At 43.4% G+C, this 25,574-nt stretch overlaps 2 protein-coding genes across 17 annotated transcripts in view; both read left to right on the top strand.

The window, feature by feature from the left end:
• Positions 1–5,429, top strand: part of TMEM131L (transmembrane 131 like) — an 83,520-nt gene extending 78,091 nt beyond the window's left edge. For 9 of the 10 annotated variants that reach the window (XR_004496890.1, XM_033513510.1, XM_033513506.1 and 6 more), the window contains 4 exons: positions 293–413; positions 2,474–2,562; positions 3,399–3,541; positions 5,017–5,429. Coding sequence is in view for 8 of the 10 variants with exons in the window: in XM_033513510.1 (XP_033369401.1) it covers positions 293–413; positions 2,474–2,562; positions 3,399–3,541; positions 5,017–5,295 (632 nt within the window). In the remaining 2 variants the exon portion in view is untranslated. Of the gene's footprint in view, positions 1–292; positions 414–2,473; positions 2,563–3,398; positions 3,542–5,016 lie in introns of those variants that run through there. The other variant, XR_004496891.1, reaches the window with a different exon arrangement.
• Positions 5,430–5,533: 104 nt separating this feature from the next.
• The window catches only part of TLR2 (toll like receptor 2), a 33,347-nt gene continuing 13,306 nt past the window's right edge, over positions 5,534–25,574 (top strand). The window contains exons 1-8 of one of the 7 annotated variants that reach the window (XM_015624129.3): positions 5,534–9,612; positions 10,012–11,240; positions 12,433–12,594; positions 12,957–13,126; positions 17,423–17,477; positions 21,179–21,462; positions 23,935–24,066; positions 24,226–24,297. The gene's annotated coding sequence lies outside the window, so the exon portion shown is untranslated. Of the gene's footprint in view, positions 9,613–10,011; positions 11,241–12,271; positions 12,595–12,956; positions 13,127–15,228; positions 15,590–17,422; positions 17,478–20,943; positions 21,043–21,178; positions 21,463–22,957; positions 23,258–23,934; positions 24,298–25,574 lie in introns of those variants that run through there. The other 6 variants (XM_015624125.3, XM_015624130.3, XM_033513511.1 and 3 more) reach the window with 6 other exon arrangements.

Consider the following 25,574-nt stretch of genomic DNA (forward strand, 5'->3'; position numbering starts at 1 on the left):
CACCTTGGCACTGGCAGCTGAGCACTTAAAGACCCTCAGCTGGAACTTCTTGCCCTGTTTAATTGAATTCCAGTTTATCAGTTCAAGTCTTATATGTATCTTTTTTAAAAAACAGAAATTTTGAGATGTGTTTAAAGATGGGTCTTCATCACAAAAAAAACTGCTTAGTAACTCTGGATTTTTTGCTCTAGCAGACAGTCCTTATTGGGGGTCTGAGAATAAAGTGTCAGTGTGACTGAATCTGCAGTCTCCTTCCTGTTACTCTGCATTTCATGCCCCTTTCCTTTTTTAGGTCTTTACCCAACAGGAGACTTGTGGCCTGCCCAGCCGGTCTGTGTGACAAACAGCTTGAACTACAACCTTGAGAATAATATACCATGCATGATCCAAGAAACCCCCTCTGTCCACAACAGGCAAGTTATGTTTTGTGTAAAAAGTACAGTTAATGCTTTGTTCAGGCTTCTATAATGCAGAGGACTGTACTTCACTCATGATATTTGTAAAGACAGATGATAATTAAAATAAAAATCTGCCACTTCAATCTTTAGTTGTTAATGTTCTTCCATGAGTACATTCCTGTTTAATTTTACTAAGACAAATTCACTGCTCATGTGTAGATATTCTAGAACTTTTTTCAAGTTTAATGAAATACTTTTTGGAAAGTTATTAATTCCTCCTACTTCTTTTGCAGGCAGAGGGCCTGGCTTTGAAACCAGTTGCCCTCTTGCTAAATGCATAGCTTGTGTATGCTGCATGGTGTATTATGCAGTGTGTACTTGTGTTAATTGGCAGGAACAGACATTATTATAAAGGCAAATATTCCAGTGTAAAGGTGGTTTAGGCATACAAGTTGGTATGTTTCAGGCTCTGTGTATATCTGGCTTGATCTTCCCTTACTAATGAACTCGGTTAGTTCTTCTATTTTACACTGCTCACACAGCAAATTTCAGTAATGAAAGATGTGCCACAAACTACTGAGCAGAAATACTCTGCCATCACATAGCAGTGAAATATGGCCAGTTCTTCAGGTTGTATCCTGTCATCCAAAATGATGGGAGAAGGACCTGGGGGTCCTGGTGCACAGCAAGCTGTCTCTGAGCCAGCAGTGTCCTTGTGGCCAGGAAGGTCAGTGGTATCCTGGGGTGCATTAGGAAAAGCACTGCCAGCAGGGAAAGGGAGATGTTCCTGCCCCTCTGCTCAGCCCTGGTGAGGCACATCTGGAGTGCTGTGTCCAGTTCTAGACTCCACAGTCAGTGCAACAGAGATAGGGAGCTCATGGAGCATGTCCATCAAAGAGCTACAAAGTTGTTTAAGGGTCTGTAGAATCTCCCTTACAAGGAAAGGCTGAGGGAGCTGGGTCTGCTCAGACTTGAGAAAGAAAGACTGAGAGGGGACCTTATCAATGTCTGTCAGTATCTGCAGGGAGGAGGGTGACAAGAGGATGGAGCCAGGCTCTGCTCAGTGATGCCAAGCAGTAGGACAGGAGGCAGTGGGCAGAACCTGATGCACAGGAAGTTCTACCTGAAAATGAGGAAGAACTTTTTACTGTGCAGGTGACCATGCATGGGAATGGCATGGCTCAGAGGGGTTGTGGGGTCTCTTTCACTAGAGATACTCAAGAGCTCTCTGGACACAATCCTGTGCCAGGCGCTCTGGGATGGCCCTGCTTGAGGAGACTGGACCACTCTGGTCCCTTCCAGCCTTACCCATTCTGTGATTGCTTTCATACACCTATCTGGATTTGGATTTCATATGCAAAAATACACACACATCCATACAATTATTTATTGATATTTAATAGTGACAAGATAGTTGCTTAGCTGAATAGTAAAATTGAAGTAGGGCAGCTTCACATGAAATCCTTTTATATGTCTACCTTGTGCAGATTGATCCAAAGCTGGGCTACTTCAAACTTGCTGTATAGCAGGGCCTGTTTTACTACGTGTCTTCAGGAAATACTTTCGAAAAAATCTTCTTGAAATTCTGAAATTATTTCAATTTGAGAAATATAACCCCTAGAAATCTATGTGTAGCTTAGAAAATGCACTGTTTAACAGAACTTTAGCACATTTGGTAGGGAAAACAAAAATCTCCATTTTAATTGCTATGCTCAAGCAATTAAATGTATTATGCCTTCTTCTGCCAATTCAAATCACATTATCCATGATTGTGGGGAAGAAGTACAGTTATTTTCTTTTTGCAGGGAAGAAAGTTGAACCCAGTTAGGCGTTGCAGGATTCTGGTAGCGTCATTACAAGTTCATTTTCCCAGAGGAAAAAGCTCTGTGAGAGAGATTGCTGAGGTTATGTAGTGGTACAGAGTAGATACTGGCAAAATTGACAAGTGGAGTGTGAAAAGCCTCATGATCAGTCACAGGCATTTTGCATGCAACAGCTCTACATTAAATAAGTATTTCTAAGTAATTTTCAGAAGTTCTGCAAGTTGTTTCAGACTTTTCTTTTTCTTGAGACAGCTTCATTGACTGGAATGCAGCTTGTGACAGCCAGTTTTCCAACATGTATTGTCCACTAGAGATGAATGAATATGGTGCTTTCCCAGAAGGTAAGATGAAATAAAGCTTATTAATTAGAACAGAGCATGGTTATTTTCCTCACCTTTTATAGAACAAAAGGCTGAGCTGGTATGTACACACACGGGTGTTCATTGCTTAAATGGACTTTACGTTTTCAAGCTGAGTGCTCTGTTGCAATAAACAATGGCTGCATGTGGTGGATGAGAAGATTGGCCTTTGTATAGACTTATTAAGCCTGAAAGGGCAGTATGCAGGACTCTCAGAGGGAATAGAGAGAAATGCTTGTGCCTACAGTATTACACATATCTTTTTGCACAATCTTCTTTGTTTCCCCTCTGGCAGGCTTCTGCCTTCCAGTGCGTGAAATACAAGGTCTCTTGTGACCAATTACCTTTCCAGGCTAGAGTTTCTTGGCTTGGGAAGCACACTGGCAAGCAATCTAGAATTCTTTAGCATTACCTACCTAAGTAATAATGAAAGGTCAGACTGCAGTATCCCAGGCAGTGCACTGATCCCTTGGGTGCTTAGAGCTGAGACATGTTGGCGGTGAGGCCTGGGGAGGTTCTGCCGTGCATGTTCTGTCTAATAAAGACTCTGTTCTCCAGCAGAGGGATTGCCAAGTCTTTATCCTGTCCTCCTGGTAACAATTTGTTAGTGGGTCCCTAATAGAGAGTGGTAGTCCTGTTGACAGAAATTGATATGCTTTGCTGCTGTGCTACCCTGACGCTGCATGAAGTCACTGAAGGATTAGGTCAGTCCCAGCCGGGCTCGCTCTCAAGAAGATTCAGTGTTCCTCCACAGAAACGTTAGTAGTGTTTTATGTTGCAAAAGCCTTAGTTTGTCTTCCTGATTTTATAAATTGCAGAAAACATGAACTACCCCAGTGGCTTCCCAGGTACTGCAGCAGTGCAGAATACAGCCTTCATTGACCAGAACTGTCCCTCCACCTGGAATGCTCCTCCCAACATGCCACCTGCCTGGGAGCCTGCCAGCTATGTCAACTCCACAGTGAGTATTGTCACTGTGAGGCGCTGCCTTTGCATGCTCTCAAAACCTTCCTAGTGTATTCCTGTCTTTTCCCTATGTGTTGCTTACATGAATCTTCTAAGTAGTGTGATGTATTTGTTTAATGCTGGCCTCTGGTAGCCCAGGTTTTTCCCAGCTGTTTGTCAAGGATGTTACCAACTTTGTCTGCAAGATTTTAAGATGATCCTTTTGCCTGAAAATTGACTAAAATCAGTTAACATATGGAAAAATGTTTGGGGTTATGTAGTCTACTGAGACTCTTTTCTATCAAAATCAATGTGTCCAGTTGAGGGCTAAACACAAAAAGTGCTGACAGGAAGATCCAGAGAAATTTGAAAATTGAAGAACTGAATGGGCAGCTGCTCTCAGTGACTTGGACAGGGATTTTTTTTGGTAGGAAATCCAAGTGATTTAAGCTGGATTTGTGGAGATTTCAGAATCCCAACTTTGACCTGTTATATTCCAGACTAGCCATGTTTATGTCATCCCATAGTGCAGTGTAGTAACTTCAGTTCAAGGTGGTCTCTAATTGTAACCATCTTCTTTCTGCTCGTATTTCAAAATCCTCTATTTTAGAATTTTGATTTTTTTTTTCATTTACTGTAGGTTTATTTTGAATAAAACTAACCAAATAAAGTGAGAAATATTTTCAACTGTTAAAATGAAAATTCTTCTGTGTTAAAAAGTGGCAAAGCTGGTAGAAGACTTTTTCCTAAAATAAACAGGGCTTTATTTCATGTTTTATTCAGGAATGCCAGGAAACACAGAAGGTGGAGATTGGAAAATGCATTAGATAATTCAGTTCATTTCCCTGGCGAGCTTTTCTCCACAATACATTTCAATGTTTCATTCAGTTTTAAAAGTCCCAAGATTTCCATGACCTTCGCTGGGAGATTTCCTTGCAGACTAACACATCTTGCCCTCCAGGAGGTTCTTTATAAGCTTTCAAAATTTTCTAGCTAAATTCCCTAGCTCCCAATTATAGTCTCATTTTTCACACTGAATATCCCTTTCTGCTTCCAGCATGCACAGTCTTTCTGGACTGACACATAGTTCAGCACTTTTCTTATCATTTTTAGGCATCCTTCTCTTTTAATTTTAACTCTCAAACTGTGCATGGTGATCTTTGTGTGTCTTCCATTTCTCCTCTGTTTTCCTCAAGTCTGACCAGAACTGAGTAGTATATTGTTGTTAGAGTAATACCTGTGCTGTGCAGGGAGGGCTTCATTCAGTGAAGGGCCTTCTTTCACCCCCACCCACACATATCAATGCTGCTGTAATATTTTTGACAGCCATACTGCTTTGTAAACTCCTGTGTAATTTTCTACTTTTGGATTTCTTAAGTCTCTGCGTAAGTGCTGCTTCCTCCCTCCCTTTTAGCACTTAGCATTTCCAGATTTCCCATGGCAAATGGTCTGTATTGCAGTTTCCCATGCTGGTTTTATCTTGCTCTGCAGCCCTACCTCTCAAGCACCCGAAGCTTGTCTCCAATGTCTGGACTTTTTGGTTCCATCTGGGCACCTCAGAGTGATGTTTATGAAAGCTGCTGCCCCGTCAGTGCCACGACTCAGCATTCAACCCATGTGGAGAACCAGGCAGTTATGTGTAAGCAGGAATATTACCCGAGGTTTAACCCTTTCCGTGCCTACATGAACTTGGACATATGGACTACAGCAGCCAATCGAAATGCAAATTTCCCACTTTCGAGGGACTCGGGTTATTGTGGAAACGTGTGAAAGGAATTTGATTTAAAAATGTGAATAAAGATGCTTGCAATTTTGATTACTAGAGTAAGCTGGTTGCTGAATAGATTACAATGTTGGTGAATATTTTGGCACTTTTATATTGAAAATAAATTTTTTTTACTGAAGTCTGAGCATTCAGTGCATTTTAAAAAGCACAGCATATTCATTGCTATTGTCAGGTGAAGGCTATAAATTTAAAATTAAAATTTTTTATCATGATTAAGGACAGTATTAGTTGTTAAGAGCATCCATGGTCTGCGCATGTTTCTTCTGAAGTTTACATTCTGTGATATAAACTAGGAGTGGTTTAGCAATTGTAGGTGCAAACTTACACCCATAAGTAATTGCATCTGTACCAAATAGTAACTGGGGACCTACCTGTTGATGCAGGTCAGAGAGTTCCAAATGGTGCCACTTCTAGTGCTGATACAATTGTTTGTGAGTTCGCAGACTTCTGGCAGTAGGAAAAAGGCTGAATTGTGGCTTGTTTATCTGACTTCAAAATGCAAGCTGTCACTTGAACGATGTTACGCTTGTGCAGTGTGGGTGAGTGGGCATTTCATCCAGGAGCTTTTCTTGTGAGTGACTCCTGGCATTTTGTGTTTTTATTTTTAGCCTTTGTGTTGCAGTAGCATTTTCAGTGCATTTAATTGCACTTGTTTAAAATGCCAAAGCTTGAACTGAAAGAAATGTTATTTTGAGAGCAGAGTTCACACCACTCTCCAAAACAGAATGATATTGTGCTGGCTCATGTTAGGAGGCTAAAGCTCTGTAGTGGGAAAGGTAGCTGAGGAAGTGCTGCCACCCGTGTCGGGACTCAGTCCATCATGCAAGAGGTCTCCACTTACCCTCCCTGTAGAACTTTTTCTTCTGCATGGCAGAGCATGTCTGGACATCAAAAGGAGGGGGAGGCATCCCTTAGGTCAGAGATATCCTTGGCACAAGGGCACTTGTCAGGCCTGAATAGAAAGTGAAAGCGGTTCCAGTAGCAGTGTTGTACAACTGCTTAAAGAACAGCCATAGAGATGGCAGAACCAAATTCTGTGTTGCGGTGGCCACAGGCATTAGGGCAAGTGGCAGTGGTCATGGATTGCCACGTGGGAAGCTGAGCATGAAGAAAAACGTCATCCCTGGGAGGGTGATGCTGCAGGAGAGCAGGTACCTCAACAGGTACCTCTGCTTTATGTTCGAGGCATGGCTGAATGAAGCCACACGTGATCTGCTGTAGTGGAGGTGGCAGACCTTCTCCTCATGGGAGGTCAGACTGGAGACCATCCAGGTCCAGACACTATTTTGAGGATTCTGTGAGCTTCAGCAAGTTTCATTTTGCTACTTAATTTCCTCTTGCCCTTTGTTCACAGAGTGACTAGAAATCAAGAGCTGTTTGACAATAAGAAATCAAGGCACTTTTTATTTATTTTTATCCAAAGGCAGAGGAGAGGAGGCACTGCAAGATAGTTCACAGACTGCATGCTCAGTAATCTGAGCTCTCAGACCTAAATTCTGGCCCTGCTAGTCTCACCACATTGCTGAGCTATCGGACCTGCTCCCTTATCTTACTGGTTTCATCCAGAAATACCATTCCAGGGCTTGAAATATTTTAGCAGAAACAGTGCAAAAGGTTTGTTTCAGTAAATCAGCAGTTCCTGCAAAACAAGCTTTGCTGAAAGTTCCCCTGCCAGCTGTGCTTTCACGTGTGTTTGGGTTAGCTCAGAAGGTGGCCAGGGACTGATTGGGAAACTCAAAGCTGCTATATTTACCTGCTCTAATTGCTTGGAAAGTGCTCCAAAGCCTTCCCTTGGTTTCAATGTCAGTAAAATGGGATCGTCACTGAATGCTTCTCTGAACTGTGTTGTTTTAATTGCTTGATCAGGAATTAGCACCTGGAGTCTACGGCTGCTTTCCATGATGTGTTGTGCTGGGCAGGAATCTGTTTGACTTGAATTTAATCGTAATTGCTCGTGATTCTGAAGGAAAGTCCACATGTTCCTATGAACTTTGATGCTCCTGAAAATGGTACTAAGCCATGAAAAGTAGTCATAACCACTGATGCGCTTTCTGTGCACCTCTTGCCTATGGTAGGAGACTTCAGGAGGAATAGAGTGGGAGTATAAACACAATAAATACAGATTTTAAAAAAAAGCGATCCTTTGGTTTGAAATTGAATGAAGTTCTTTATTCCCTGGATAATATTGCTTGTTGTATAGCATGCATGGATTTTGGATAAAAAGGTGCAGGACAGGATATGGAAAGCTGTGCTTAGTTTTCTTAGTTTATTCTATTAATTCCATTCAATGTTTCAAGGAGATCCTTATTTTCTGTGCAGTGAAGGGAGGCTTTCCTCAAGTTCCAGTGTAAGGACATGGATTTCTTATATCTGCAACAAACTGTAAAAACAACCTCAAAATCCCATGGAGTTCTGATAGGCTCCAAGTCCCTGTTGTAAGTAAAGTATATGTTCTAAACAGTGTCAATCACTGGAAGAGAGAGGAAAAAGTATGCAATAAACCAAGCAGAGGCACTGGAGAATTCAGGGAGAGCAAAACCAGATAGAAATGTTTGGAAAAGAAGACCGGTGTGAAAAATTCAGTCAGACTTGTTCAAAGTGCCAACAAAAGACGAGAGGAATAAGCCACAAAGAGCTTGAGAAATATTGCTAAGAAAGGAAACAATCATTCCCTTTAACTGAACCAGAACAGATCAAGAAGTTATTCCCTCAGGAGCTGTAGTATTAGGCAAAATTTTTCATGTAACTTTTCATAACAATAACTAAGGAATGTAACAAGCTTGTTAAGGTTACTAGAAATAATTGCTGCCATCAGGAGACATCTGTTGCTTAATTAGCAATCCCCTTAAAGCAAGTGGGATTTGGGTTTGGGATCAGTTAAAAATCTTTCCTCCTACAGTAAAGGGAAAGATGGAATAAATAATTGCTTTGTACTAAAGTGATTATAATTCTGCTGGAGTGAACTGGAGGGGCTGCTCTGAAGACTTCCCATTGTCATGAGTAAAGTAATTTCTAACTTCTCGCCTTGTGTCTGTAGCAGCGTTCAGAGCTTCATTGATCTCTGTGGAACTGGTACTGTTTTAAGAGACTTCAGCAAAAGTTCTTCTTGGTTAACCAAAGAAATATGCTTCAAATTGGAAAGGGAAGACCGAAAATACTAGTATAAAAGAGCAGTAGCTTGCACAGTTCTCTAGAATGGCTGATGATGAAGTGGGGGGAAAAAACCCTCATGGGTGCAATTCCAGGCATTCAGTATTGACTTCTGTCACCATGTGAGCACTTCATAGTGTCCAGGCATTGACTGTTTTCCCAAGGAGAGAACTGGGAAGAAGTGACAGCCACCCCTGCTTTCTGCTCCCGGCAGGTTTGTGGATTACATGTGGATTGTGAACTAGGGAGATACCACTTACCACTGTCCTTGATTTTCACAGGGTATATTGGCCAAGCCTTCCTGGTTGGGTCAGTATTTCCACTATGGAGCCAGAGAATATTCCTGGCACATTTCCTGAAGGTTGGTATTGAGAGACAGCACTTGGACAAAGCCAGAATCTGTGGCAGGGCGTTTGCCTGCCCTGGCCTTGTTGGGCTGCAGCAAGCCCCTCACAGCATTACGCTGCAGAGCTGTAGGAACGGGAACATCCAACGCAGCTTCCCTGTAGGAGAGAGGGGCAGTGCCCTGCTGGGACCCTCTTGGAGGCAGGTGGGGCTGGTACGGTGTTGAACTTGCAGGGTGGGATTTGGAGAGCCCAGCAGTCTGACTGCCACAGGTCCAGCCTGGGAGCCTGGTTTGAACTCCATGGGAGCAGCAGATGGGCTAGGCCAAGCCGCAAGTACTGCCCACAGGGTTCAGAGCTGCGAGGACACTGCTGTCCTTGAGGCAGGCCCAAATGAGGAGCACCATCGTTACTTACTCATCTGAATTTGTCACAAGCATGGTGGCAATTGGCAGATGTGGCCTACAGCTGTTGCAGGTGGATCTGAGCGTGCAGCACTGCTCCAGCTGCTCGAAGAAGCCAGGACCAGCAAGCAGCAACGCTGGCAGAATGAGCCTGAAAGCTCAGAGGGCAGGTGAGAGATCTGATTGCCGGGGGGCAGATGAGTTCATTGGAGAGCTGTTAACTTAATCTTCTGAAGAGAGCGGAAGGGGAGGAAGCAAGGGAGGTTTCTACCATTTACGCTAGGGCTGACAGTGCCTGCAGCTCCACCACCCAACTTCTTTCCGCCTCTGGAGAAGCCTTGGTGACTCCTGGGAAGTCGTGGCCTTCACAGCACCACAGGTCCCTGCAGAGCCGTCCTACCAGGTGAGCTCCTGGCTGATAGGTTGGTTTTTCCTTTATGGCATTTGTTTTCTTCCCTTTCGTCCTTGTGAAACACTATTGTTTATTTTTCTTAGTCACTGAGTCACCTCCCTCTGCTTTTGCCCTTTTCACATACTTGCTGTGCTTTCAGCAATTACAGGAAGAAGTGCACAGTGGCACTTCCCTGTCACCATGGGCACATTTTACTTCTGCCTTTGATTGCCCTGTCCTGTTGTTCAGTCTCTCTGTCCACTTCTATGGAGAAAAAGGCTCAGGGCAAGGCTTACCAGGTCTGTAATACTCTGGGTGGAGCAAAGGCTCACTGTCTCCCCAGGACTACCGTGCTGCCATGGCCCTACCCTGTTCCTATGCAATGCAACACTCACCCTGCCTTTCTGACAGAGGTTGGTGTCCCAGTGGGAAAAGGAGGTCCCTGGTGTTGCTTGGAGCAGTTGCCCCGTCCTGCACTGGAAGAGGTTTTGCTGGGCAAGTCCCAGTGACGATTCCTGTCTCTGCAAGCTGAGGGATGTGGAGGAGTGGAAGACAGCGGGTGAGCTCTGCTCTGCTCTTTTGATCAAATGACAGAACAGAGCAGGGGAGAGGATTTGTCATTCCAGCCCTATAAGGTGGTATTGTACCTGAGGTCCTGGGGGCTTGCACTCACCTCTGCAGCTCAGTACTGATGTGTGGATGTAGGCACTCCTGGCCTGCTGCGAGCTGAATCTTGCTGTTCCTTCCTCCATCTCCAATGTGGGTTTCCCTGCAAAATCTGTCTGTCTGTGCCAGCTTGACAAAAACACCTCTTTTGTAAATATGGGCCACACACTGTGCAGCTCACTTTTTCTGCTCTGCTGTATTTCATTTCCTACTGAGTTCTTCAGCAACAGCAGCAGCACAGTCCCTCAAACAACTTCTACCCCTGGGATCGCTCTGAAGGATTTTTCTCCTGGTTGTATGTGGGAGTTACTCCTGGGCTGTTTGGGGTTTTAGCAGTCTTGTTTAGAGGCAATGGAGGTCTGGGTGATTCCATATGGCCCCCTGCACCTCTCTGCAGATTTTATTGCTTGGAGGCTGCCAGCAGCCTGCACATGCAGAGACCATGCTGGCTTGCAATGCAGGACCTGCCCAGTGTACAAACTAGTGCCAGATGAACTTCTCTGACTTTTGTGGACTAGCTTCTCATCTAGCATGTACTGGTGATTTAGTCACTATTTTAGCTGTCAGCTAAATTGCCAGCAGCCAGGCTTGGCTTGCAACTGAGCACAAGTGTATGCATCTCTTGGAAGGACAATGTTACCCTCATGAGTGACCAAAAAGGCCCCATCCTCTTCAGTAAACTCAGCTCCTCTGCAGGGATTTTGAGAAGGCAACAGATCATACCCATGATTTTGCCTGCCATGTTCTGGGTTATGACTGCTGAACCCATGGGCTGACAGGCTGTGTTTGACAGACCTCTTCTCCAACCACTCTGGAAAAAAACTCAATTTGCTAGGAGCCATTTAGTTTTAATTTTGACTGGATGTACAATTTGTGAAGGAATGCTAATCCTTTCACATGTCTTTGTTAGCACAGATGTGTGGGGAGCCTATGCTTGGACCCTGCTGCAGCTCTCAGAGACAGCAACATAGAAGGTGAGCTGCCTTCCCTGGGCTGGGTGTCAGCAGGTGCTATTTCAGTATTAGAAATAATAATAACAGTGCAGGGCTATTTCAAAATTGTAAATAACATTTTCATGCAGTGCTGGGGTGCTGCAGCAGTGCACTTGTCCATCAGTGCTTTACAAGAACCTGCTACCATAGCTGGTTCTGATTTAGTGTGAAAAATGTTTCACTTCATTCACTGAACACAGCCTTGTTAGATGAAAGGTGATGTGCAGTGTGGTGTAGGAAATGCTGAACAGTGTAAACCCGATGTTGAAGATAAGGGAAGTTTGCAGAAATGTCAGGAAATGCTGTACCATTCCCACCACTCTCCTCAGACCTGTGAGACAGTGGAGCTTATTCCTCTCTTAGCAGCTGCATTCATATGAGAAAGGCAGCATGCCAGCAGTGTTCCTCCAGCTGCTTGCAGGCAGGCTGGCTCATTCTGCCTCCAGCCCATCTCACGATGGCACGTGCACATCCTGGACAGGGCACATGGCACTTGTGAGGGAATGGAAAATTACCTCATTGCTGCCCTGTTTCCAAACCATAGTGGGAAGCCCTTGCTCCTCCTTGATTTCCACCACACTTCTCAGCCACACAACCCACAGTCTGTGGTGTGAATGGCTTCTGGAGCTCAATGGGAGTTTCATATTGATCAGCTCTTTCCAGAGCTGCCTGCAGGTCGATCAGTCCCTCTGCGGACAAGCAAGCAGCTGTTAACAAGAGGAGATTACCACTGTTGGTAAAAGCCTCTGCTTAATCCCAGATTGTCTTCCTCCTTTGGTTATTAGCTTCAATTAGGCACCTTCCAGTCCTGCCTGTTGGCTAAGGACATGGGGCATTCACTGTACTTTATTTCAGGCTCTCCCTGTTAGCACTGTGTACAGTTCGGGCATTTGCCAAATGCAAACCTGCATACCAGGTTTCAGTTTTTCCTGTCTGTATGTCCCTGTAATGCACTGCACTTTCCAGGGTTGCTAGAAATCAGACCATAGATGTCATTTGCTTAATCAAAGCTCAGCTGTCTAATTTTCCCACCGGGGCCCTCTGGTGAGCACAAATGTGGCTGAGCCATTTTCTCCTGACACTTTGCTATCACTTTCACCACTCACACCTCACAGCAAGTGCAGCTGATCTCCCTGTCTCAGCTTGCAGGGTTTGCTTTTGCTTTTGATTGCAGTCTGGAACATCACAACTCGGCATGGCCTGGCCTGAGCCATCTGTGGCTGGCAAGGTGGGATGCTCCTGATGACAAGCAGAAACTTGGGACACAAAGACCTGATGGAAATGCCCAGGGGTGGACAGCCTGCTTATCTCACAGTGACACAAACTTTTCTTGTCAGTAAGTACTTCTGCCTTCTGAGTGAAGTTCACAGGCAACATTGAGTTTCTCTTGTAGTAGGTGAATTTCATGACCCAGTTTGATACCTCACAGTAATGTGCAATTTGGGATTGCCCTTAATTCACAATAGCATTAAGGAGAGGTATCTTTGTGCTTTTTATGGATGACCTGCATAGTCACTGTTTGGTGGAGGGTTTGTTTGGACTTGTTTTAAGAAAGTAACCTTTCTATTTACTTGAAAGGCTTTTAATAACAGTTCTGTTTAAGTACTGATAAATTGCAATTAGTTGAGGACCAAATAATGGCTTATACAAATGCTTCACAATCCTTAAGTAAAATATTTGTTTACTCTTTTTTATTAGTTTCCTTATGTAAGCCTGGGTGCATCTTCCAGAATGGCAGATGTGACTGATGCTCAGTAAGTTGCAGGTTTGATTTTGGCTGCAAGAACCTCATGTGTCATTTCCTGTAATAAGGAAACCTGAAATTTAACCAGGACAGTATTATTCTTTCTGAAGAGCTGATTTGATCGGTGAGTGAAAGGACATGGCCTTTGTTTTGTCATTCTCCTTGCTTCCTCTTGTCTGAGTAGTCCTATGTTAGTTGAACAGCCCCATCAGAGAACCTGTCAAGCAGAACTTTAGCTGTCTTGGCAAGAGCATCATTCATATTTCATACAGAGAGTTTGTTAGAGAAGCCCTCAAAAAACTGAGTACTGATTTCTATGAATAAAAATAGGAAACAGATGGCATCAATTCCAAGTGGTCAAGTGGTTTTTAACTAGTCCAGTAACTCATGTTCTCAAATGCCTACAAAATATTACAGTTTTATCTTAGCAAAGATCAAAATAACAACTTTAAAGCTGTTGCCAGGCATACACAGCCATGTGTTCTAATAGATGACAGACCAAATGTATCCTTACAGCAATGGGACTGACTTGCCAATTTCAAATTCCCCCTTGTACTCCTGCAGTGAATAATGCCTAATGACTGCTCTGGTTGGGTTTTTTTATTATTATTTTTATTACTACTACTGTGGACCCAGTGTTGTCTCAAACATGCTGCAGGTATTAAGAGAAGTCTGGCAGTCTGGGATCTGAGAGAGAGCCTGGTTAGGAAGCATTTCCTGAGAGGAAGGAGTAGGAAGCCTCTGGAGCTTCCCAGGTCTTCTTAAGTGTCTGTCAGCATCTACTGCTGTTTAGATCAGTCTGCTTACTCATATGTATCTGTATTAGCTCTTAGAAGAATACAGAGAGAGGACAGACTATAGCATGCCCAACATAGATGTGCACAAGCAGGCTCTGCACTGCAGCACAGTCTCTCAGATGGGTTGTATATATGATGTCTAAGATGACTGAATCCATGGGAACTGCAGCACTGCCTAGCAGCAGGTGGAAATGCTGTGTGCCAGCTGCTGCAAACTCCAAAAACAAGCCTCAGCTGTACAATTTATTCTGAAAACTGTTTTCCAATTGTACAATTTACTCTGATGGCAGAGAAGGCCATTTGTCACATGCTGGAATAAACCTTTCAGAGTCCACACTGTGGAGTTACAGTTGAGCTAATGCTTGCCCTTGTGCAAGATGCTGACTTTGATTAGTTTGTCTGCACAACAGCTGCTTCTGCTTTCTGCAAACACTGCACACTGGTTTACAGTCTGTCTCTCTCTGGTGCCTTGCTGCTCTGCTCTGAGAGCCAAACTCTGCCAGGGGAGGGGAATGCTGCTGTGTGTGCTGGGACTCTTGGCCCCTTTTACCTCACTGAAACGTGCCTTTCCAGGACATGGGCTTCTCTTTTGTTTCCCTGGTTTGTGTGTTACATGAATGGTTGTTCTTAAGAAGACTAACCTTTTACTTAGCTTGATTAAAAAGAATATTTTTGGCAGTAGAGATGGAAATATAAGCACACTTGAGAAATCTCTGGATCTGGTAATGGTACCCTTTCCCTGCATTCTCCATAAAAACAGCCAGGAGTTGAAGCTTCCGTGTATGAAGCTGAATGTCAAGGTCACCTCAGAAAATTATGCAAAAAGTCTGTAGCAGGGATTTTTTTTCCTTGAATTTCATCTTAGCCATTAGACTTTAATGTACCTCCTGAAACAAAGAGAGAAGGAAAGAATGTCAGTTCTCTTTTGGTAGGTAGGTGTAGGTTACAGTAGATATATCAGCAAGTCACAGTTAATGACATTTGTGCAGAGTTTTAAGAATTAGAAATCAGTCACCACAGTGACAAGCAAGAGAGAGACTTGAGCAAAATTTGGGATCCTGCTGCCTCTTTAGACACATCAGTGTTTAGCTCTTGATTCTTGGATGTCCCATATTCAACCAACATTGATATCTGGAGACCCTGGAGTTTGGATACCATAATTCCTGTTGGATTTCTGTGTCTGCTTCTGAGTGTGCTCAGGATGTCTCAGCACAGCTGGTACTCTGACAATATCATCCATCTCTTGACAGTATCCTGTGGTTAGGCACTCACTCGTATCTTTTTCGCCCACATTTTCTGCAAGGCTAAATCCAATTCCTAATCACCTGGCTCCTTCAGAAAGCTTGTCCAGGAGAAGCACTCCTTTTGTTCTGTATCTCAGTTGTAGCAGCATTTACAGATGTTTAGAGAGTCCATAAAAAAAATTCCCTCTCTCTGCTATGAAACTGGAGCAAATATCTTCTCTGAATTTCCTTATTGTCCTGCTTATTGCAGGAAAAGGAGCAGTGGTGACGGCTTATCTCAGTGATTTCCTCCTGCCGCAGAACAGAGGGTTACGCCCTCCCAGAGCCAGGCAAAGACAGTCCTCTGTGTGCAGGAGCAGTCCTCTCCTGCTGCCTGCAAATGTATAGGGTAGATTGTATGTATGCAATTGTAGGGACCCATCTCTCAGTTGCTTCTCCACTGGTGGGGACTGGGAATTAGAGGATCTTGTTGCCCTTCTGACTTTCCACCCTGGAAGAGAGAACAAGCAAGCCCTGCTCCTGGACAGGTGGCCCTGCAGTGCCTCAGTAAGTTCACTATCTGATTTTCCCTCTAAAATGTGTTAGGAGTTCATCTAATTGCAGAATACCTGCACTGCTAAAGGTGTGGCTTTATCTACAAAGTTGTTTTCTTGCACACCAGAAGTCACAGGGAAAAGCAAAGGTTGGAGAGGAAGGAAAACCTGTGGCTGAACTCTGGTGTGAGAAGCTTTTTAGGACAAACCAGCTTTGAGGCACCATGGGCTTGCCACTTCCCCATGCCTCCAGGGCAGCTGGGTGAGGCTCTTGTTCTGCTCGTGATTTCCAAAGGCCTGGTGAGCCGGTCCTAGCATGGTTGCATGAGACCAGCAGCTTCCCTATCCCTTCCTTCCCTGCTAGAGGTGTCCTTCACTCCTTATAGGTTACCAGGGAGGTTTTACTCCTCTTTGGATGGTAAGAACCTGATCTGAGTAAGGCAGATCCTTGGAAAGACAAAGCAAAATTAATCTATTAATCATCATCCGTTTCTTTATTTATTTTGGGCATTACCTGGTTTCAGTGTTGTACAATATTTACCAAAGACGAGCAGCCAAAGTAAACCGCACAAATGAAAAATTGCAAATGAAAGAGGCAGCCTCACGGCACAGCTGGTCCCATGCCTCCAAAGGATTCAGTCATTTCAGATTAGGTGCACACTTGGCATTCTCTGGCAAATATGCTTGTCATCCTGGAAAAAAGTCATCCTGGCAAAAAGCCTGCCTCCATGCACAGCGACTGACAGAAAGCTGAGGCAGGTCTGGAAGGACTCTCTAGCAAGAGGAGGGATTAATGTGTCTGCTTGTTAACTCTGGCAGAGTATGCAGTCGTCACTGTGCCAGAGTTAGGGAGAGCAATTGGAGAGGGATTATTTTATGACTGGTGGCATTCCTGGGGGATGGAGAATTTATTTGGGGCCTTCCTGCAAGGAGTAAAAAGCAGAGGGGAGCACAAAGCAGTTCCTTCACAGATGGCAGGCTGTTTCGACATAAGGAGCCAAAACTGATGGAAACGTTCCCTTCTCCCTTAATCCAGTTGCAGACCTGACTCACCCTGACTGTGTTACTGGTATCAATGTTGTCCTGTTACACAGTGAGAAGTTATGAGCTCATGGATTTCTTGTCCAGAAAACCAGCTTGCCAGCTCCTTGCTGAGTTCCCCCTGAAAAGGAAAGGGCTGCCCAGCCTGGAGGCAGGATTTCTCCACCTGCAGAAACAGGGAACAAGCCAAACTCATTCACAGGCTGTGCCTCATCACAAGAAGTGTGAGAAATACTTATTTTACAGAAAAGTTTAGACCACTGAACAGTAGGGGAGAAGAATCTGGCCAACCTTTACTTTATCCATCCCTTCTCACATTACTCATTGCATTTTTGTTAGCGGCTCCTGAAAAATTCTGTTCAGCTGGAAGGTCTTGCAAATATCAGAGAGGACACTGTCACAGGCAAACATGGAAACACCAGAGAGATTACAAAGAAAGATGCCTCTCAACAGAGGGTTACACATCTCAGTATGTTCTGCCTGGCCTTTCAGTCCCAGATGTGAGCTGGGAACAAAGAGTTCAAGGAATGAATCCCAGAGAAATAAAGTACTCTAAAGAACAGATTTTAGAGAAATTTCTTGACACTATTAATCATGGAACATTCAGGAAATTAATTTTAAATGATGTCATAAAAATAGCATGTGAAAGAAGTGTAAATGTAACATAATTCTATAAATAGAAAAGAATATTTATGCTGTAAATGTATGTGTAAATTATAAGCTGTAAACAAACCAGGCAGCCAGTCTGCTGGGTAGACACTGGATAATAAGACCCAAAGAAACAAAGATCTTCTTCTGCCCACAGGTGGAAACTTCATGGTGAGTTAAGTGTTGAAGGAGTATCGCCAGATTGATACAAGGTAGGAGACTGCACCTAATTTGATGGTCTTTCCCCTGGTAGAGCAGATGTAAGGTAGATAAATTCTATTATGGTATGGCTGTCTCTCAGCCAGCTTACTCTGATCCTCTACTTCAGACCTATGGAGATCTGGCTATGGAGCTATGTAGTTTCAGCTACGGAGGTGGAATTTGGATGTTGTTTGCTGGCTTTTTACCTATATTTTCTTTGATTCCTCTTCCTTTGACAACTCTTCAGTCCAAAAGCTGTGAAATGCAGAGGAAGTTAATTGAAAGCAGGGGTTACCATACTTTCTGTACTTACTGAGATGTACATGAGTCTTTTTTGGCATTGCTACAACCCTCTCTTGCATTGCTATGGCACTGCCGTGCTCTTCCTGGCACATCCATGTAACTTGGGATGCTAGAGAGGCATTCAGCTCAAAGTTTGTAAATACAGGTATTTCACAGCTGTAGAAAATGCCTTAGTTTTGAGGTTGATTATCTAGTTTGGTGTGTTTCTTTCTGTAGATCCTGTGATAAAGACAAAAAGGCATCTGGCAGTGCAGGCACAAGTGACATGGCCTTTTCTGAATCTGTCATTACTAAACTGGTACTGTTACAGTCAAGAAAACTTACAGAAGACCAAGAAATGCAATCTGAGGATAATTTAGAAGGAATGATTGAAATAGCTGAGTGTGTGCTTGAAAATCAGCTTGGGGTGTGTGTTTACAGTCATATTCAAATTCAGAAAGTCAGAGAATGGTCCAACATTAGAAATAACCTATTATTTGAAGATGGTTTGGTGGCTCTATCAGAAACCACACACACTTTTAAAATACTTTCTGACATCTTTTTATGATCAGGCTTTTTATTTTCAGAAAAAATTATATTTTCATGCATGTTTATGACTCGGCTGAAGTCAAGCTTCTAAAAAGTTTGTTTAAAAAATCATACAGTTGCTAAAGAGGACAATAGAAACAATCCCTGCAAGAGATTCACAAAAGATGTTATTTTTCCAGTGAGTGAAAAAACTCTAGGAAACAGTGCCTTAGAGACTTCAGTATTTTAAAAAAATGTGGAGTTTTGATAGGTTATAAAACAGAAAAGCACCTATGCTAAAGACAGAACTTCTGAGGTCTTGAATAGCTGAGAAAAATAGATTTGGAATTGACTAGTTTTCTCTTCCTGAAATCCACTGTCATGTCTGAAATATTTTATGGTATCAGATACAGAGGGAGTCAGCAGCTGAATGTAAAGCCTGAACTACCTGTAAATAATACATCCTGACATTATCTGTTTTGGAACAAATACAAAAATCTTGGGTTTTTTATGGTACTTGATAATGATCATATCCTGCTCAGATTCTTGCCCAACTGTTAAACACAATTTTTTTTTCTATTGTATAACAAGCAGTTAAATATGTATCTCTTCATCCCAGCAAAGTGCTTTCCACCTCCATACAGGAAACAAACTCTAGCTGGGTCTGCAATGACTTGGTCCTAGTCCCAGGAATGTTTCCCTTCCATTAAAAAACCTCCAAGAAACAAAAACTCAAAACAAAACAGGAAAAATAAAACACTTTTTTCAGCCTATTAGCACTAGATATGCATAAGTACAAAAAATGTCCATGCATTCCTCTGAATGAGGCAAGACAAGGTTTGCTGGACCTTCCCACACTGGAATGCAGCAACATGTATGTCCCTTTGCTCAGCCTCTCTTGAAGGACCTTTTACTTGGAGCTGAGCGAAGCGTTTTCCCTCCTTATGGGAAATTCCGGTGCCAGGATGTTAAACCCTGACTTCCTCACAACAGCCTGCCAGTGATGACTTGCACCCGGTGGGCTGTGACAGGGTATTTTCTCTCCTGGTGAGATGAAATGAAGCAGAAGCTGTCCAAACAGTGAGCATAGGAGGTCCCATTCCTCTTTCTTCCTGAGCCTGCCTCCCTGGTAGTGCAGCCTGTGCTGGGAGCCTATAGCCATAAGTGTTTGTGGCTCTGTCCAAAAACCTACAAAATCCTTATTTAGAAACAGGAATGGCACCCCTTTTTTTAAAAACTGGAAATGTGGCATAGATGTCCAAATACCATTCTGGGCAGCCCGTAAGAAATTATCTCTGTCATATAGTCCGGGATACAGCAAAGCAAACTGAGCAAAACAAAAGAGTGAGATAGATATGGAGCAAAGAAAAAAGTCCTTCAAAACACTCCGTGAGTGGTACTTGGGAAAGCTACACAGAAGTATTTCCTGAAGATCTCTAAAAAAACTTAAGGACCAGCTTTGTACTTTGATAATGCTGAACCAGTTAACATTTTGAAAATTGTAGAAAATATTCTAAACGAAAATACGATTTCCAGATTATGTCAGTTTTTAGGGGATGTATCCCCAGGGCAGTGAGTTGGGAGCCTATCTGCCCAAGTACATTTGGGCTGAACTCTGAGGTCCAATACCATGTGTATGTTTCAGGTTTCTGAGTCCTACAACCTGAGTAGGCTCTCCCTCTGGCACATCTGTGGAGGTCTAGGGCTGTGAATATGGCATGTAAAAGGGCTGGTGCAGCCAAGCTGGTCTGTCAGAAAAGCTGAGGTCGGGGCTGCTCTGAGAAGCATGTGTTTTGGACATCTCTCTCCATGTATGGTTCCCATACCCACATCTTCTCTGAGAACTGAAGATCCCCCTTTCACAGGGATTCAGGAAGCTCTGGGTGATGCTCAAGGAAGTTGTACTCAACCAGATATACTTCCAGACAAACCTCTCCCACATGTGCATCAAGGGAGATCATCAGTTGCTGGTATCAACTTTATATTTTGCCTTTCTCTCTGCAGCATGCCAGGAAGTCTCATGCCAGACCTGGGTCCCTTTGACCCCACTGTATGTCCAGCATTTGTGTGTGGCTGAGCTACTCATCAGCACACTTGACTGGTGTCTAGCCCCATGCAGGCTGGGGGAACAGCAGCAATGTTTGGGGGGACCTGTTTCATGTGAGCTGTCTCAGAGTTCTCATCTTGGAGTAATAAATCTGTACGGTGATAACAGGATTTTGTGTGCTTAGCACGGTCATCGTCAGAATAGGGTATCAAAACCTGCCTTTTTTACTGTGTATTGCTGGAAAATATGGATTTGCTGTGTATCCTAGTATTCCTGTCAGAAAAAAGATTTTTCACTGTACCTAAAGGGACAAGTAAGAAAGGAGCTGTGTTATCCATGTAGGCTGTTTCCTGTTGATGCAGTTTCCTTGGAAGTCAAGAACTCATCAAAAATACTTTGTCAGAAATTACATATTTTCTCTTGTTGAGTCATGCTGTTACAATTATTCTAGAAAAATTAAACTTTCCATATCATTAAGATAAGCTTTGGTGTCTTAGCCTGCAAACTTCCCTGCAAGATACTCCTCAGTTAAGGTAGCAAATCAGTGTTCTGTTTTTCTCACTGAATGCTTTCAGAAAGGATATGACAAAAATAAATCCACAACTCTGCTTCCTTGGCAGAGGCAGTGCTGTAGGCTGGCTGCTGAATGACTAACCAGTTATATATCATTATGCTCTGCCACAACTGCAGGGTGAGGATTGCCCAGAAGAAAAACAAAGGTAATGGGTAACCTTTGCATTTAAACTTTCAGTCTGAAGTTCTAAGGGATTGAGCAGCTGGCAGGGTAGGCTTGATATGGAACACAACAAAGTTAAAATGGTTTACTTTTTGTTATCATGTTCCTTTTTGTCGTAGCTTGAGGATGAATACCTGAAGCCCTGCAAGACGGATTAAAGCACAGGCACCAGGAGTGCATGCAAAGAATCTGTTCCCAGGACCATGAATGGATGCCAAGCCACTCTGTTTTCAATTACATGAGTATTATACCTCCTGCTCCAAAGACTGCAAGGACAGATTTGACTTTTGGCTTTTCCTTGTCATCCTTTTCTGGGGGCACTTAGGGTAAGAGTATCCTGGGTTCAGCCTGCCTGGTACTGCTGTGGCCAAGCTAACATGCTGGCACATCCTGGTTTCCAGTGGTAAGTATGAGGAAGTAGTTTTGTGCTGTTTACAATGATTTGGAAAGTGTGCTTTCTGCTTGTGTCACAGGCTGGTCAATGGATTCATGCCTCCCTCCCTTTTCTACTGCTTCTGCTTTTTCTTTGAGGCAGGGATCTGGGCAGGGTGTTGCTGGAGTTGGGTCACTTCTGAACTGCTCACTTGTCCTTTCTCAGCAGAAAAGCAACAGGCAGCTCTCAGTGTGGACACTGACATACAGAAGGAAAGAGAGGAAGGGGGGATGGGCTGCAGGAGTCTTCCGTGAGAGACTGGGAACGGGAAGTGCTTAAAGAGTGCATCACACCCAGTTTGGGTACTGCTTGTGCTGCTGTTGGATAAATGGGAACATTTAAAGCTAGACAGCTTCAGAATTAATGACCACATCTCTATCTTATCCCCAGCCACCCGCTGGTAAAGGCCTGTGTGGTGTCTTGCTTGGAACATCTGCAGTTACAAAAGCACAGGCTTGTTGCAGATGCATTTGCTTCTCTTAGGAAAGTGTAATGTAGGTGGAGGCATGTGACTTGTTTTAAACAGCATAAAAGGTGAAGGTTAATCATAGCTTAAACTTGGAAGAGGAAAGAAAGCACCTACAAGATTAAGAAAGCATCTTTGTTCAAGGCTAAACATGTGGTTACTCTGGAGAAAAAGCAGTTGAAGAATATTCTCATCTAAAAAGAGAGCAGCTTTCTCCTACTTCAGAATCTTTGATTTCAAAAATTGTTTTGAGCCATGCTGAAGCTCAATTTGAAAGCTAATGCTCTGGGAGGCAGGTGACTGGTACTTTGTGTGTGGAACAGCTTGTGGAGAGCATTTTTACGTCCTCAAACCTTCCTGAATCTGAATAATGTGATAAACCCTGACAATCACACACATTTCTTGGCATTTTAAGCAGCTTGCTGAAATGGACTGCTTAGTTTGTGGACTGTGGCATGGTCACACCAGTCCTCTCTTTCTGAGAGAAACCAGAAACTTGGCCCAGTGCAGATCCATCCATGATGAGAGCTGGCTGAGCCTGGATGTTAGAAGATAGTGGTTTCTTCTGAAAAAACCAGCTGGTACCTATCTCAATTCTCCACAAATGCATGGTGATGAAGCTGTAACAGATAGAAGGGTGTGCCCCTTTCACACTGAGTTATGCACGTGGTCTTGTTCCCCAAAACTCTTCCCAAATTAACTAAAATTTTTTATTGTATCAGGGAGGTACAATTTTGAAGACAAAAATATACAGTAGCAAGTCTCATTGAACCCAGAGTTAATATTTTGAAAACTGAATTCTTCCCTATTGAAGAGCAAGAAACATTTCAGCTGAGAGGTGCTAGAGGGAAGAGGTGGCTTTGGGGAAATTGATGACATCCTTTCACTAAAAGACTATTTCCCTTCTCCACTCTGCCCCACAGCTGCTATGTTTTTATTATATATTTTTAAAATCTAATATATTAATTATATTCTATTAATTATATTATATTTTCTATTTTACAATGTTATGTTTATCAACTATCCTCTGTAGCAGACAGAAAATACAAGGGTATCTCAGTCTTTCAATTTCTTTTTCTCTCAACCTAATGTGCAATGCTAATGTCAGTGCAGTGGGACTGAAGGTTGCTATGAGGTGTGTTTGGGCTCTCTGTGGGCTTTGCCACCCTTGATCACACAGATGCTGTGTGGGCCCTCTGACATGTGGCAGGAATCAGTCTGTCTGTCTGCTCTTAGGCAGGTACTTCTTTGTGCAAGATGGCAGCAAAATGTGACAGTTTCTGAACACAGAAAAAAAAGGTAACTGCAGTAGGAATGTTAGTGTTTGAATTTCATGGGCTTCCCTTTCAGAGCTGGTAGTCCCTTTATACAGGCAGCATACTTGGCTATTTGACCAACCTTGTATTACTTCAGTCAGGTTAAAATGAATACCATCAAACCTCCTTTCTCAAAACTGCCTTTGATGTTTACAGAGAGAAACTTTGCTTCAGACTGTGTCTTGTGCTTCAGACAGAATATAATTCCCATTCTTACTCATTTTCTGTTGGCAACATATGACTGTAGTGTGCTAGGAGACTAAAGGATGCTGAGTGTTTCTATAGTACTCTCCTTGACTAAACAATTTGACTCCAACACTTAATATATGTATCACTTTATATATTGATAATACTTTACAGATCTTACATAACTTGATTGTGCTGAGATGTTCTGTTTCTCAGCAGAGTGAACAATCCCCAGTGCCTACCAGACAAAAAGTATTAAAAGTAGAAATACAGGGAGGTAAATGCAGTTCTGCCTGGGAACTATTTCTGCACTTAATAGTGGAGGAAGTGATTATGAAAGAATGTCTTGCGCAAAATGGTTGCATCAGCCTTTCCAGCAATGGGAGTTGACTGACAAAAAGAAGGGACTGACACTAAATTTTATCTCTCAAAGAAGAGTTCAACCACAACCTGTTCTCATTTTTGTGTCCCCAGTCAGCAGCAACGTTAGAATTGGTGGAAATGTGATTTTGAAGGGTGACCCATACAATACTGGACGATCCTGGACTCTTCAGAAGCCATGGTTTCCTCAGAGGAGCCACCACTAGGGAGAAAAGATGCAAACTGGTATGATTCACTGGCTGCATAGTTGAAGAACACTGGGAAACTTGGAATGTGAAGTTTTGTTTGAAGAGAGCAATATTTTCAGGCTGAAATATTTTCTCACTTCTGGACTCTCACCTCATCAGACCTGCCAAAAATTTCCAGCTTTTGTTGTGCTTGCAGGTATGAGGTGACTATTCAGATGCCATGACCAGCACACGAAGAGACTGAAACACAGCATTGTGTGTACACAAGGTAAGTAAGTACTTAACCTCTGCTTATTCAGGGTTTACGGGTACTGTTCATCTGGAATTGTTTATGGTTCAAACTTGAAGTGTTCTTTGGCACCTGTGTCAGGAAACACAGCCCCTTCTTTACATTAAAGTCAATATTATTCTAATTACATCCACTGTTTATAGGGTGGCGGTAACATCCAATTCCCGTTGATTACTGGCGTTGTTTTACAGAAAAGTCTGATAGACTTCATTGCATATCAGCTTGTTCTGCCTTTCCAGTAAAGCACGTGAATTGCTTACACAGTGTGCAAAAGGGTGTGGCAGGAGCTCCGCTTTTAGAAGCACTGAGGCTGGTGAGACTCCATGCAGGGGACCCCCAGATCTCTTCTAGGAAATTTTGTGACGTTGGAAACCTCAGCACACTGGAAGGGCTGAGAGGGGGGAACAGGCTCTGTTTGGGCTTCTGCCTGCCACCATGTAGCCATACAGAATGGGCCAGCTGACACTGCAAAGGCTGTGAGTGTTTGTAATCATAGAATTACAGAATCACTTTGGTTTAAAAAGACCCTTAAGACTGTTGAGTCAAACCATTAGCCAAATACTGCCAAGCCTGCCACTATGTCCCTAAGCACCATGTCTGCATGTCTTTTAAATACCTCCAGGGATGGTGACTCCACCACTTCCTTGGCCTGTCTAGCCAGTGCTTGACTGCTGTTTCTGTGATTTTTTTTTTTTTTTCCCTAATATCCAATCTAAACTTCCTTGGTGCAACTTGAAGCCATTTCCTCTTTTCCTATCACTTCTTACCTGGGAGAAGATACTGACCCCCACCTGACTGCAGCCTCATTTCAGGGAGTTGTAAAGAGTGATAAAGTCCTCCTCTGAGCCTCTTTTTCCTTTAGGCTAAACAACTATAGCTCCCTCAGCTGGTTCTCCTAAGACTTTCATTCTAAACCCTTCCCCAGCTCTGTTGCCCTGCTCTGCACCTACTCCAGCACCTCAATGAATGTCCTTCTCAAAGTGAGAGGCCCAAAACTGAACACAGAATTTGAGGTGTGACTTCAGCAGTGCCAGGTACATGGGGACAATCACTGCCCTGCTCCTGTTGCTCTCACTGTTGCTGACATAGGCCAGGATGCCATTGGCCTTCTTGGCCACCTGGGCACAGCTGTCTCATGTTCAGCTGCTGTTGACCAGTGCCTCCAGATCCTTTTCTGCTGGACAGCTTTCCAGCCACTCTGACCCCAGCATTTGTTGCTGCGTGGGGTTGTTGTGACCCAAGTGCAGCACATGGTG

This window comes from Parus major, chromosome 4 (genome assembly GCF_001522545.3).
Source record: "Parus major isolate Abel chromosome 4, Parus_major1.1, whole genome shotgun sequence".
Classification (NCBI taxonomy): Eukaryota; Metazoa; Chordata; class Aves; order Passeriformes; family Paridae; genus Parus; species Parus major.